Source organism: Monoraphidium neglectum (assembly GCF_000611645.1).
Source record: "Monoraphidium neglectum strain SAG 48.87 unplaced genomic scaffold scaffold00068, whole genome shotgun sequence".
Lineage (NCBI taxonomy): Eukaryota > Viridiplantae > Chlorophyta > Chlorophyceae > Sphaeropleales > Selenastraceae > Monoraphidium > Monoraphidium neglectum.
The window spans coordinates 10,209-22,975 of record NW_014013560.1 but is presented as its reverse complement, the minus strand read 5'-3'; the positions used below and the strand labels follow the sequence as shown (position 1 = coordinate 22,975).

The following is a 12,767-nucleotide window of genomic DNA, read 5'->3' as shown; positions in this document are numbered from 1 at the left end:
CCCCCGCCGCGTTGCTGCTTGAACGTTCATGTCTCATTCTACACGTTGCAAGCTTGCAACCCATCCATTTGCATCATATCTGTAAAAACTTGATGTGCATTAGCTGCAAGCTCTGGACTCAAAGTCTCAGGTCAGGCAAATGGATGGACAATTGCCCATCCCCGAAGAGAGATGCATGTGGAGCACTGCACCGAACCTGCAGCCCTGCAAGAGCAGTCGCCCGGGCTCATGATATATACTCTGAAACTCCAAATCCTTAACCACATTCCGGATAGCATGACCTGCATACACACGCGTTTGGGCTTTTCAAAAGCACGAAGTGGCAGCAGACTACAGTAGTAGTACCACGATCTCTTAGTCAAGCTCGTGAAATGGAGTGCCACCTAACCAGATGGCGTAGATCGATGTAAGAATCGCTATGAGGGGCCATGAAGCGGCTTGGGCTTTGGAAGCATGGCGCGGGAGGACTCGGTCGAGTTCTCTGCGCACCAGGGCATTATTTCACGTTGCCAAGCTGGTGGTGCTGATTGTGGTGGCATCAAGAATACTTCAGGGTGCGTATGGTTCATGCGGAGGTTGCCCATGTGGTGCAGCGTCTGCAGCAGGCGCACATCACGTCAGCACACCCATGCAGCTGCTGTTGCCCCTCCCTCAAGCGAATTTGCATGGGGCGCCTGCGACTGCGGCAGGCGGGCGCACATGGCATGCGACACTCATATCATATGCATTCATGCTTGACCGCCTAAACATGCAGTGGCGGGCGCGAATTGGTTGGCACGGTGGTTGCTGGCGGCCTGCCTCGTTCTTGGGGCTCGCGTGCTGGCGGACGGCGTGGACGTGAGGCGGCACCCACCTTTCAACCGCCCGCACTTCTACACCGATCAAGCCCAGCCGCTTGGCAGCACTGGCGAGCCGGGATCGCATCCGCCCCTGGGTGTGCAGCCGCGCTCCCCGCGTGCGTGGCTGTGCGGCGACAACGATGCATGGCGTGCTGCAGTGGGCAGCGCGTTGGTTGCAGCGGCATGGGAGCGCTTCAGCTCGGCCATAGTTCAAGAGTTTGTGTACGATGCCTGGTGAGGCAGCTGGCTTGCAGGCCCAGGGTGGCTGCTGTGCACATGCCGGCATGCGGTGCTTGCGGGCTGCTGTGATGGTTCGCGCCTCATTTACGCAACCCGCCTGCTCCGCTTGCCAGCTGATGCCTAGCCTGCTGCTGCCCAGTGGCATGATCACACTGACGGTACCGCGTTGCCGCGAAGGTATGCGTCCGTGGCGCCTGACACTGATTTTCCATCTGAAGTGCGGCGGCTGCTCAACTTCACATTTGGAGAGGTGGCACGCCGCGCGCGGTCTCAGCGCGTGGACTGGGGCCACGTGCTGATCAGGTGGGGCGGGGGATGGGAGGGGGGGACGGCTGGGCGGCTGGGCGGCTGGGCGGCTGGGCGGCTGGGCGACTGGGCGGCTAAACCGCGAGGTTGGAGGGAGCAAAGAAGCTGCTAGCAGGGTGCGCGTGGTAACATGCCCGCCCGCTGCTTCTGCACCCCTTCCCCTCCTCTACGGCCCCGCAGCGACTGCTCAAAGGCGCTGTGTGACGTGGTGGAGCAGTACCGCCGGGCTGTGGCGCGTGTTGGCGGGCGCGACGCCTTGCGCTGCCTGCCGACCGCTGCGCGTGATGCAGCCGTACGCGGCGCCATGGCCGAGGAGCGCTGCCTGCACCCCGGGTTCCTGCAGCCTGATGGCCACTACCGGGTGGGGGGCGGGGCCAGGGGGGGATGTGGGGTCCGAGCTGTGCTCTGTGCGGCAAAGCTGTGCATGGCAGGGCACAGGGCAAGGCGAGGGCGGCTAGTGGTGGTTCGACGCAGTTTGATCGCATGCCCCCTCGAGTGTGCCTCTCACTGGCCGTGACTGTGGCCGCCCCCTGACCCCACATACTCATGACGCCGCGACGCCAATTGCCAGGCTCTCCGGGCTCTGTCCGATGCGGTGGTGGCACGCGTCCTGCCGCCGGAGGAGCTGCGTTGCGGCCTAGTGCGCGCCGTGCTGCGAGAGCTGTTCTGCTGCTGTGTGCTGCGCAGCACCCTCTTGTACTTCACGCCACAAGCCATCAACAAGGTGCGAGGATCAGGGCGCAGGCTGCTGTGCACGAGTGGCGCTTGCCCCAAGCAGTGAGATTGGTTGTGCGCCAGCTGATGGCACGGTGCCCCAGCAGCGTTTTCCCAGGGGCTCCTGGCCCCAGCCATACCCACCTATGCCTGCCGGCCCACCAACCCGCCGACGCAGCTTATTGTTTGGTCATGGCCAGAGCAGCCAGAAGCACCGACTCTGCGGACAGCGACTGAAGATATTGGGGCTGGTTGTGGGCAAGCGGCAAATGGCATGGGGCCATCAGTGGCTGCGCCCCTGGCACCAGCAGCCGCAGCTGCAGGCTGTGCCGCCTTTGAGGAGAGCGCGTGTCGCAGCGCTGAGGCAGAGAGAGCAAGCTCCACACAGTGAGCAAACTGGGGATGGAGCACGACCACCATCAACCTCGTGGCATGCAGCAGCCGGCCCTCATGGCTGGGTCGTGGCTTTGTTACGCCCAAGGCTGCCTATGTCATGCACAGCCCAAGCCCTTGCGTTGCCATTTGCAGGTTTGCTGAAACCTGCCACCATACCCCACCACAGGCCAGTCGAGTGGGCAAGCTGCAAACACACGCCAGCAGCCAGCTTCACTGCCACTACTCAGCACCACCACGCCAGCCTCAACAAACAGGCTGGCAAGCTGCCGACGCCCTCAGGGCAGCTTCGGGCTCCTCCAGCCCCCCTCTTCACACCTCTCCAGGTTGGCTGCGCTGTGCCTTGACCTCCTTGTCTCTTGATTTCTGGTCATGCGATTATCGCAGCCCTACACTGGATCATTGCCTTATGACTGCAACACATTCATCTCCGTGTCAGGGTTTGGGCTCAGCTCTGGCGAGGCGCGGCAGCAATCCATCGCCGTCAGCGCGCTGGCGTGATGAGGACAACAACATGACGCCTTGGCTACTTGTGCAGCCACCTCTCCTGCAGCCACCGCAGCAGCAGCAGGAGGAGCAGCAGCAGCAGCAGCAGCAGGAGGAGCAGCAGCAGCAGCAGCAGCAGCAGCAGCAGCAGCAGCAGCAGCAGCAGCAGCAGCAGCAGCAGCAGCAGCAGCAGCAACGACAACAGCAGCAGCAGCAGGTTCCCCAGTGTGATGTGTCGTCAGAGCATCGTACAGTGGTGGCAGTGACGCCATCGATGGCCCACAGCTGCAGCGTGAAGCAGTTGGCAGATGGCGGGATCGGAATCAGTGCGGCAGCAGCTGCGTGGGGACCGCATGGCATCGGAGTCACCAGCCACAGGCGCAGCGAGTCCGATCCACCTGCGCTGTGAGGTCCAGAAGGGATTGCAGCATGGCAAGGACGTTGGCTTGGCAGTCAACTTGGATTGCATGGGGGTTTGGAAGGTATCCCTGCAACACCGCCGGCTCATGTCACTCACCCAACAATAACTTCACTCATGCCTTTCTGATTGGCAGGCTGACACGGGGAGCTGCATCAGGGGCGCAGCTGCGACAACAACAACAGCAGCAGCAGCAGAGTCGGCAGCAGCAGCAGCAGCAGCAGCAGCAGCAGCAGCAGCAGCAGCAGCAGCAGCAGCAGCACCAACACCATCATCAGCTCGAACACTGCGTCAATGCTGGTATTCCGTCAGATGGCATAAGTGAGGTGCATGCAGCACTGCAGCCATGTCATGGACCCGGCACCTCGCCCAGCACGCGTTTCAAGGGCAAAGCGGTGCCGACTCCTGGTGGGTCAGATGGCGGCTCTCCTTGTGGCGTCTCAGCCGTGCGATCGCCAGGGGCCTGCAGCAGCACCTGCGTCAGCGAAGGGCTGATCCCGGCGGCATGGCCGTCAGGGACGCCAAGCAGCGGCGGCAGCAGCGGCGATGCTCGGCTGCTTCGCATGCAAATGGGTGGTCCAATCCAGGGTTCCACCTGCGACGGTGTCAATGGCCAGCGGTTGGCCACGATTCGTGCCGCTTCTCCACTGGGTGCTGTGCAGGACAGTCGTGGGCCACCCTTGCCCTGCAGCCCCTCATGTGCTGCTCCAGCAGGGTGGCCGTCTGCGCGGGTGGTGGGGTTCGAGATAGTTGCGAGCAGCGGCAAAGAGGCGGCTGTGTATGTCATCGCCGCTGCTGGCTCCAGCAAGGAGTGGACTGTGAGGCGCAGGCGCGCAAATGGGCCGTGCGAGGGGCTCGCCTGCGTGGTCAGCGCGGGTTGCCGGCCCGTATGTCTGTCCAATGGCAGACGAGGATGGCCTGTCCATGCAGTGCCGTTGGCTTCACGGCGTTCACTCAGGAGCTCGCGCGTGCATCCGCCCACGCCCCCTCGTGCATCGCCCACGCCCACCATGCGCCAGGCTGGGCCACTTTGAGATGCTGCACCAGCGCCTCAAGGCCATCTATCCTCGCTATCGTGATCTGGGCCTCGGCGAAGGCCTGCCACGCCGGCGCCGCGTTGCGGTCGGGGGCGTGGATGCGGCGCTGGCTTCGCGGCGTGCCGAGGAGCTGGGCCGCTACCTGAGCGCCGTGGGCGGCCTGCTCGACCCGGCAGCTCGCCGGGAGGTGGCCGCCTTTCTCAGCCCGGGGTGCGCCCTCTACAGCGGCAGCGGACGTGAGGGGCGCGAGGCGCGCGAGCAGCACCAGGCGATGGCAGTGGAAGGCATCGGCAGCAGCGCTAGCAGCGGCGTTAGCACCAGCAACGGCAGCGGGTTCGGCTTGGTGGCGTTGCCGCCCGGGCGCCTGCCGGCCAGGGGCGGCAGCTGGCCGTCGCTCAGCACCCTGGGCCGCGCAGGTTGGGAGGTGGTCGCCCAGGATGCGTGCCCGTTCGCGGCGGGAGGGCCCCAGAGCGGCGACAGTGCACCAGTTGCGGGCAGCAGCACAGGCGGCGAGGAGGCAGCAATGGCTGCACCGGCTTTGGCTGGCTTTGGCTCGGAGGCTGGTACTGGGCCAGGGCTCAGTCGCTATTTCAGCGGGTCATCCGTGCCCCCTGTGTGGCGCTTCCAGGCTGGCTCAGCTCCGATACTTGGCAGCAGCAACGCAGGCATCATTGCGAGCGGCGAGCCACCATTCCAGCGGGGCGCCAGCCCTGTGGCCGACCCACTTGCCTCCACAGGTAGCCTGGGGCAGCGCGGCGCTGCTGCCAGCCCGAGCCCAAGCTCCTGGGCTTGGGCCGCGCCATCGCCACAGCCCGCCTCCCCGGCACAGCACCAGACCGTGGACCCCAAGGTGTTGCTGCCAGGTGCTGTAAGCGGCGCGCCCCGGCAGCCGGTCAGCCCCGACCCTGGGGCACTCATCCAGGTGACGCGCCAGACAACGGCCACCGATGCCTTCCGGCCGGGTGAAAGCCTCAGCACACAAGCGGCAGACCACCCTGCAACAATGGGTCGCAGAGCAGCAGCAGAAGCAGCAGCAGCACCTGGCCAGGTGCAACAGCAACAGCAAACGCCCTCACCGCGGGGCCGGGAAGCGTGTGCACACCTCAGTAGGGCGGCTCAGGGCCAGGAGCAGCAGCAACAGCAGCAGTGGCAGCACGAGCCAGTGGCTGTGTGTCCTCAGGATTCAAGCCAGTGGCGGCCGATGAGCCCTGGTGGACCGCACGGCGAGGTGAAGACCATGCCGTCGTGCAGCGCGCCAAGGCCGCAGCTGCCACTTTCTGACGGCGACGCTCCCTGCCTGAGCGCCCCGCTGTACGAGCTGGTGGACTGCATCCTGCAGCTGCGCAGCCGTGGCTGGGTGCGGCGCCAGGTGATGGCCATGGCGCGCCAGGTGCTGTCACTGGTGGCCGGCGGCGCCATCGACGGCATCCTGGCGCGCGCGGCCGCTCGGCTCACCACGCCCGCCAGCATCGCGGGCGCCATTGACCACCTGCGTGGCAGCCTGTGGCCGGGTGGGGTCTTTTACGCGCACACACCTGCTGCAATAGCCGCAGCTGCGTTGCGGCGGCAAGCCGCGCAGGAAGCGTTGGCCCAGGCACATCAGCGGGCAGGCCTGACGGGTGGGGCGGCCGGCGTTGGCCATGGCGGCGGCGGCGACTTGGCACCTGTGGCTGGCACTCAGCAGGAACCGCCTCGGCTGGAGCCGTTGCAGCAGGCGCCGCCGCCCCTGCTGCAGGTGGCGGCGCCTCAGGGCCGGGTGCTCGCCCCTTGCCTGAGCGCGGAGCGCTACCTGGAGCCGGCCCCCCTCCTGCCCGAGGAGGCGCACCACGCCGAGGGTGTGCGGCGGCGGATGCTGTCGCTGCCCGTGCCGGGGCCCCTGCTGGCGCTGCTGGGGCGCGGTGCCTGGTTCCGCTGCCTGCACGAGCTGTACGACCTGCTGCAGTGCCCCACTGCTGTCCTGCAGCTGGGGCACGCCGTGCTGGAGGCCGCCCTGCTGGCCCTCTTCCCGGAGCTGGAGGGCACGGTGCAGCAGCAGCGCGTGGCGGCGGCGAAAAGGGGGGCCGCGGCGCAGCGCTAACACAGCGAGGCTTGCAGCAGGGGTGTGTCTGGGGCACGGCGGGCCACTTGGCTGACAGGAGTGCGAGGGCAGGGCTGCGGCGCGCCGGGGCAAGATTTAAAGGTCCCTGGCCCTGCACCGCCCTGCCGCGTGCCGCCCTCGACGCGTTGTCTGCGTCTGCACCACAGGCAATCCAGTCTAGGCGTGCGCCCAACGCTGGTCCTCCTGTGGCCTGGATCGCGCCATCCCCGGTTGTCGTGCAAGAGGGGTGGGCCCCCATCAAGGCTAGTGTGCACGGCCGGCTGCCCTCGTGTTGAAAGTGCTGTTGAAAGTGCTGCCTACTTGCTGTGTGTGAGTGTGGCCGAAGATGTGTGTGCATGTTTGTGTGTGTTTATCGTGCATGTGTGTATTTACGAGGCAGCTGCATCAATTCCGCATGATCTCCTCAATCTGCTTTGAGCAGCTGTTTTTTTGCTGTTGTGCTCTTGCTCCTGGCTTGTCTGAGCTAGGTTTGTTTTGCGGTGTGCTGACATGTCGGGATATTCACCATGTTCTTGACCTGCACAGTGAAGGTGCTTTGTTCTGCTGGTGCAGATCAGCGCTGTTTGTTGGGCTTCAGGTGTCTGGTAGGCTTCAGGTGTCGTGCGTTGGCTAGTGCAGTCACAAGCGAGACAAGCGACAGCCAGGCGCAGTGTGAAGGCTGACCTGCCCTGCTTCTTTGACCTGCAAGCCACCAGGAGGGAGCAGTGTCAGGGCCGCCTAGCCCACCCTAAATCAATTCCCGTGCATTCCAGGACCCGGGTCACGCGATGCCCTGACAACCACGGAAGATGCTTGCTAGGTCCGACGACAGCCAGGACCACATCACTGCGGCCGCCAATCATTTCCCCAAGTTTTCTCCCGGTTACCTCACACCAACGACAATGCACAAACGATTCAGCTAACACGTACAGTAACGCAGAAAGCAGCACTGGCGTCCAGGGGATCTCGGGGGCATAGTGACGGAGCAGCAGCGCTGTCGTGGCGCGCACCGTGCGGCGCCTGTGAGTTACTATGAACATGTTTGACTGTTGGAAGCGGACGCTCTCTGCGTTGGTGGTGGGCAGAGACAGCATGGGCGCGCTGTAGCCCCCTGCAGCAGCAACGCGGCCGCCAGGCGCCATCTTAAGCGTTTTGCAAAGATTAAAAGAAGTTATCAGAGGCGGCCTGGGCGCCCGGTGTTGCCATGGCCACGCCCCTTGTGTGGGTCGAATCTTGTGCAACAGGAGTGCAGCAGCAGCATGTCGACGCGATATAGCCTTGTCATCATGTGCACTAATGCTGCTGCCACCGCCGCCCACGCCCGCTCAGTGGTGCAGTGCAGCGTCGGCGGCGCTCTCACGGCCGCGCCGCATTCCCAGCCTGAGCAGCGGGCCCAGATTGCGCCGGGCCGACTGGCCAGCCCTTCGCGATGAAATTCGGGTGCGAAGCGGTCCCCATGGGCCTGTATAGTGACTCGAGCCAAGTTCCGTTGCATGAAAGGGCGACGGGTGCACTGTCCCTGCCATTGATCATGCGGAGGTGCTTGTACGCAATCATGCCTTGACCAACTAAAATTTCTCAACCCTGCACTCCTCCTCGCCCTCCACTCTGCCTCTGCTGCAGGCACGTGCTGCGCACGACCAGCGAGGACCTACCCGATGTCAGCGCGATCTTTGAGATGTACAAGCAGCTGAAGAAGCAGATCAAGGCAATACCAGACAAAGATGCCCTGCACGAGGGCGCGGCACCGGCCGCGGGCGGCGACGGCGCGGCGGCCGTCGGCGCCCCTGCGGACGCCCTGATGCCGACGGCGGCAGGTGCCGGGCAAGGGCAGCCTGCGCAGCGGCTGGCTGCGGACCCTGCTGAGGAGTCTTTTGTGGCCTCACTGGGGTCCATGCTGGCCAGCATGAACGACATGTGGCTGGAGAAGGAGGAGACTTGCGTAATTCGTGTGGAAGCGCTGGAGGGCGCGCTGGCGGCGGCTGCGCGCGACCGGCGCGAGCTGGCCCCCCTCCATCAAGAGTTTGTGGACTTCCACGGGGAGGTGCTACTGCTGGTGCACTGGAGCATCCTGGCCTACACCGCCACCGTCAAGCTGCTCAAGAAGCACCACAAGCGCACCGGCCTGCTGCTGCGCGCGCCGCTGGGCAACCTGCTGTCACAGCCCTTCTGCTCAACAGAGGTGGGCGCGGTTCTGGCAGCTGGTGCTCAAGCTGGGGTGTTGTTGTTGGGCACAGGAGTGCAGCTGCGTGAGGAGAGGAGCGCAGTGGCAATGGCGTGCCTGGCAACGCAGTACCGCGGCAGCAGCGGGGCATGGGGGCTTGGACACTTGCATGATGCACCATGCAGTATCCCACGTGGCATCGCAGCGCCGCAGCAATAGCAGCGCGAGACAGCCGCGATCCTTGCACACTGCACCTTGCCGCGCCCCGCGTGCGCTCACCTGCTACCACGCCCCACAGCTTCTCGGTTCCTTTTCCCCCTTCTCGCACCCCCCTGGCGTACAGATGATGACGGACATCGCGCACCGCGTCGAGGCCGACATACGCACCCTGTGCGACCGCATGCATGGCGCCGCGCCCGCCAACGGCGTGGCCGGCCCAGTCGAAACCGCGACCGCTGGCGGCGGCGCCGGCACCAGCGCTGCGGAGTTGTCGGCGCGGGGCGCGGCCAACCGCCACCCCGAGGCAGCTGCACCCGGGGCAGCTCGCAGCAGCGGGCTGGACCTGGCCCTGCTGCAGCGCCTGTCCGGTGTGGCGGACCTGGACTCGCCCACCAGCAGCGCTAGTGAGCGCCGCGGGGGCAACGCCGGCGGAGACGCAGACGGTGACCAGGGCGCTGAAGGCGGCCGGCACGAAGCCGACGTGCGCGAAGCCGACAGGCACGCGCAGGTGGAGGGTGAGAGGGAGCAGGAGCAGCGGCAGGAAGCGGTGGTGGCGGGAGGGCAGGCCGCTGTCGAGGGTGAGCCACCTGTGGAGCGCGTTGTCCCGCTCCATCAGGCCCCGGGGCTGCATCGCCCACACGACACTGCTTCCGGCAGCGGCGCCAGCGGCGACAGCGAGGACAGCGGCGACAGCTCAGGGGACGCCGAAGCCGCCGAGCGCCTCGGCACCGGCATGGGCCCGCCGCCCGCCAAGCGCGCGTGCTTTGACGGTGCCCCCTGCCGCACAGCTGCGGCAGCGGTCGCCTCCGGGCGTTGCAGCATCCTGCGGCAGGCTCAGGTGGCTCTGACCACCTGGGAGCACCTGCGCACTTCCGCCAGCACACCCTCAACACTGATGGCCATGCCGGCCTCTGCGCATGCACTGACTCACACCACTGAGTCGTCCGCCGCATGAAGCAGGACCCTCCCGCAACTGTGGCCCACGCCTAATGCGTCATGCTGTTGGGCTGCCAGATGGCGCCGCGCCCTTGCGCTACCTTTGACACTGCTCCAAGCGCGTACTCGGCGCACGCCCCCCTGTACCCAGTCTGCGTTCCGTCTCGCTATCTGTGCACCCGCCTGCCGGCTTTGTCACCTTGCGCACTGGCTGGCGCCGATTGCAACGGCGGGCTCCTGCATGCATGAATGTGCGCTCGCCGGCCGCCTGGCGCGCTGGGGCTGCAGGTCTTGACGGTTGGAGCCCTCAAACTCAAACTTCAACGCTCCTCCGCCGCAGCCTCAGTTGAGCTGGCTTGCGCTTTGCGGGGTCACCCAGCTTCAGTTCAAGAACTTGCGAGCAGCCCCTCCGCGGCTCTGCCTCTGCCCTCGCGACTCATGACCGGCTGCTGACCCCCGACGCCGCCTTGCGCCCCCGCCTGCCCAAAGGGCGGGGCCGCGGCAGCGCAGGACGGGCGATCCATTGCTGCGAGGTTGATGGACCTACTAAAATGTGCAACAGCACCAAGAAGCCCCTGCCGTCCGCTTCCAACACCGGGCGGCAGGTGGGCGCCACCTGGCGCCTTGCAGGCCATACCGCTGGCCTGCAATGCTGTGCTGGGAATTGTGCATGGCACTTGTGATGCTGGGGGGAAATGTTGCAGTCCCGCTGGTTACTCCTCTCCCCTGCCTGTGATGGGGCTGCGGTGCACCTCAACCCTGGAGGACCTCTGACGAGCGGCGCAATTTGAACACTGCCGTTGTTACCCCGGCTTTGCAATTGCGCCGTTGACCTTGTCAAACTACTACCATATAAAACCTCTTTTCAAGCCCAGAAATGCGCCAGGCCGCGGCAAGTTTAGTGTGCATGGCTTGCCCACTGTGCTGCTAGAGAGCTCCGCTCAGTTTCCTGTCTCTCTTGGCAGCGCGTGTCGAAGGAACCAACCTCAAACCTGGAAGCCTGTGTGCACGTCACACAAGAAGGAGCACATCTGTTGCCGCTGAGTCATGCCCACAACACAACCTCTCTACATGTAATCATGCCTGCTGATCCGGCCTTCAGCAAGCGTACTGTGGCCCATTTTATGCGCTGCTTCGAGCTAGGGCTGTCCTGCAGTTTCATGTCACATCTACATGCATCTACGTCCATCATACAGCGGTGGATAACAGGCGCAGTGAGGTGTAAGGTTGTCAGTGGCACCCTGGCTCCCCTTATCCACATGCCGGCGGCAGCTCGCCACCGTAGTGCTCGGTTGCCGCGGCACTTGCTGGGCACCCCACTCGACTGCACATCGCCGCAGATTACTCCTGGGAAGTTTGCAAGTTTGTATTGGGATCGCAGTACTCTTCAGTATCGTTTCCGAAGCGTGGCACTTTCTCGGCACGCTCAACACAAAACATCAACCTTCTCGCTAACCCAAGCAAGGCGCGCCATGCACATGCTGGACGCCAAGTCGGTAACTCGCAGATTTTCAAGAAATCATGCAGGTGCAAGGCGACGCGCCGATGCACGCGGCATCACACACGCGCCGCTGCAGCGGCTAGTGGTGCGGGCAGCGACTGCAGAGGCGCCTGCCGCGAGCGCAACACGGCGGCGCCCAGACCAGGCCCAGCAACTTCAAGAGCTTCTCAGGGAGGTGGTGGACGTGGCCCTGGCCACAGGGCCGCGGGGAGTGCTGCGCTCGCTGCAAGCTGGTCGCGCTGTGGCAGGATTGGTGGCCGAGTATGTGGCAGCGGGGCGGGTGGACCCGCCACAGGTGGGTGCTGTGGTATTGCGGGGCATCAAAGTGGCGCCTAGGCTGCTGTGGCTTTGATTAGACTGGGAAGTTGTGTGCCAAGGGCAACGGCCAGTGCACGCACTTTATGCTGGGGATTTTGAGGAGCCCCCCACTCTGCACCCTGCCCGTCAAACCCTCGCCTTCTCGATCCCCCACGCACAACAAACACGCACGCGAGCGCACGCACGCACACACGCATGCACACGCACGCACACGAGTCGCCGGCACCACGTCTCCGGCCCCATGCCTCATCCGGGCGCCTCAACATACTCATGCGCCCGCTGCCCGGGGGCCGGCCGCAGGTTGTGCTGCGCAAGCTGTTTGAGCGGCTGGGCGTGACCTTCATCAAGCTGGGCCAGCTTATTGCCAGCGCGCCCTCTCTGTTCCCGGAGGAGTACGTGGAGGAGTTCCAGGGCTGCCTGGACCGCGCAGACCCCGTGCCCTACGCCACCGTGCGCGCCATCCTTGCGGCAGACCTGGGGGCGCCCATTGAGAGCGTGTTCTCGTCAGTGGACGAGAGGCCCCTGGCCAGCGCCAGCATAGCGCAGGTGGGTGACCGTGGCCCAAGGGGCAAAGAGATGAGGGGGGCCAAGGCTGAGAAGAGGTGCAGGGGAGGGGTGGGGGAGGGGTGTGTGGACGGGGGCGAGGGGAGGGACGAGCGATGCATGGTGGTGGGGGCACTGAAGGAGGGACGCTGCTCTGAGGTCTCCTGAGACCTCTGAGGTCTCGTGCCTCAGTCCCAAGAGAGTGCAATCCTCAGATCGGGCGTGTGCTGTGCTGCGACCCAGCATCCGCCCCGTACCTGGCTGCACCTTATCCGCTCACCCTGGCAGGTTCATGCTGCGGTGCTGGCTGGCAGTGGCAAAGAGGTGGTGATCAAGGTGGTCAAGCCAGGGACGGCTGACATCATCACGGCAGACCTCAACGCAGTGAGCAGGGCTGGCTGGGTGGCTGCAGGGCCACGCGCAGCTGGGGCTAAGGGCGGGAAGACAGGTTGATGACACCTAGCGTGCTAGGGGCGTTCTGCTCTATCGTGTGCGTCCGTCGACGGCTCATTTTTTTCTCCACCAAACGTGCCCACTATACGGCAACCCTGGATGACTCCCCCCCCCCCCCCCCCC

At 64.9% G+C, this 12,767-nt stretch overlaps 3 protein-coding genes across 3 annotated transcripts in view; all 3 read left to right on the top strand.

Annotated features, from left to right (window-relative positions):
* Positions 1–5,670: 5,670 nt before the first annotated feature.
* On the top strand, positions 5,671–6,510 carry MNEG_0782 (hypothetical protein; the record flags this gene model as incomplete). Its single annotated transcript, XM_014050734.1, has 1 exon — positions 5,671–6,510. One exon carries the CDS (start codon positions 5,671–5,673, stop codon positions 6,508–6,510), a length of 840 nt encoding a protein of 279 aa, XP_013906188.1.
* Positions 6,511–7,939: 1,429 nt separating this feature from the next.
* On the top strand, positions 7,940–9,848 carry MNEG_0781 (hypothetical protein; the record flags this gene model as incomplete). The annotated part of the gene is made up of 3 exons (XM_014050733.1): positions 7,940–7,950; positions 8,134–8,692; positions 9,018–9,848. The coding sequence occupies 3 exons, from the start codon at positions 7,940–7,942 to the stop codon at positions 9,846–9,848; spliced, it is 1,401 nt and encodes a 466-aa protein (XP_013906187.1).
* Positions 9,849–11,918: 2,070 nt separating this feature from the next.
* Positions 11,919–12,767, top strand: part of MNEG_0780 (putative aarF domain-containing protein kinase) — a gene marked incomplete at both ends in the record, with an annotated part of 3,157 nt that continues 2,308 nt past the window's right edge. Inside the window, 2 exons of the mRNA XM_014050732.1 lie at positions 11,919–12,194; positions 12,480–12,575. Of these exons, the coding sequence (XP_013906186.1) occupies positions 11,919–12,194; positions 12,480–12,575 (372 nt within the window). The remainder of the gene's footprint in view (positions 12,195–12,479; positions 12,576–12,767) is intronic.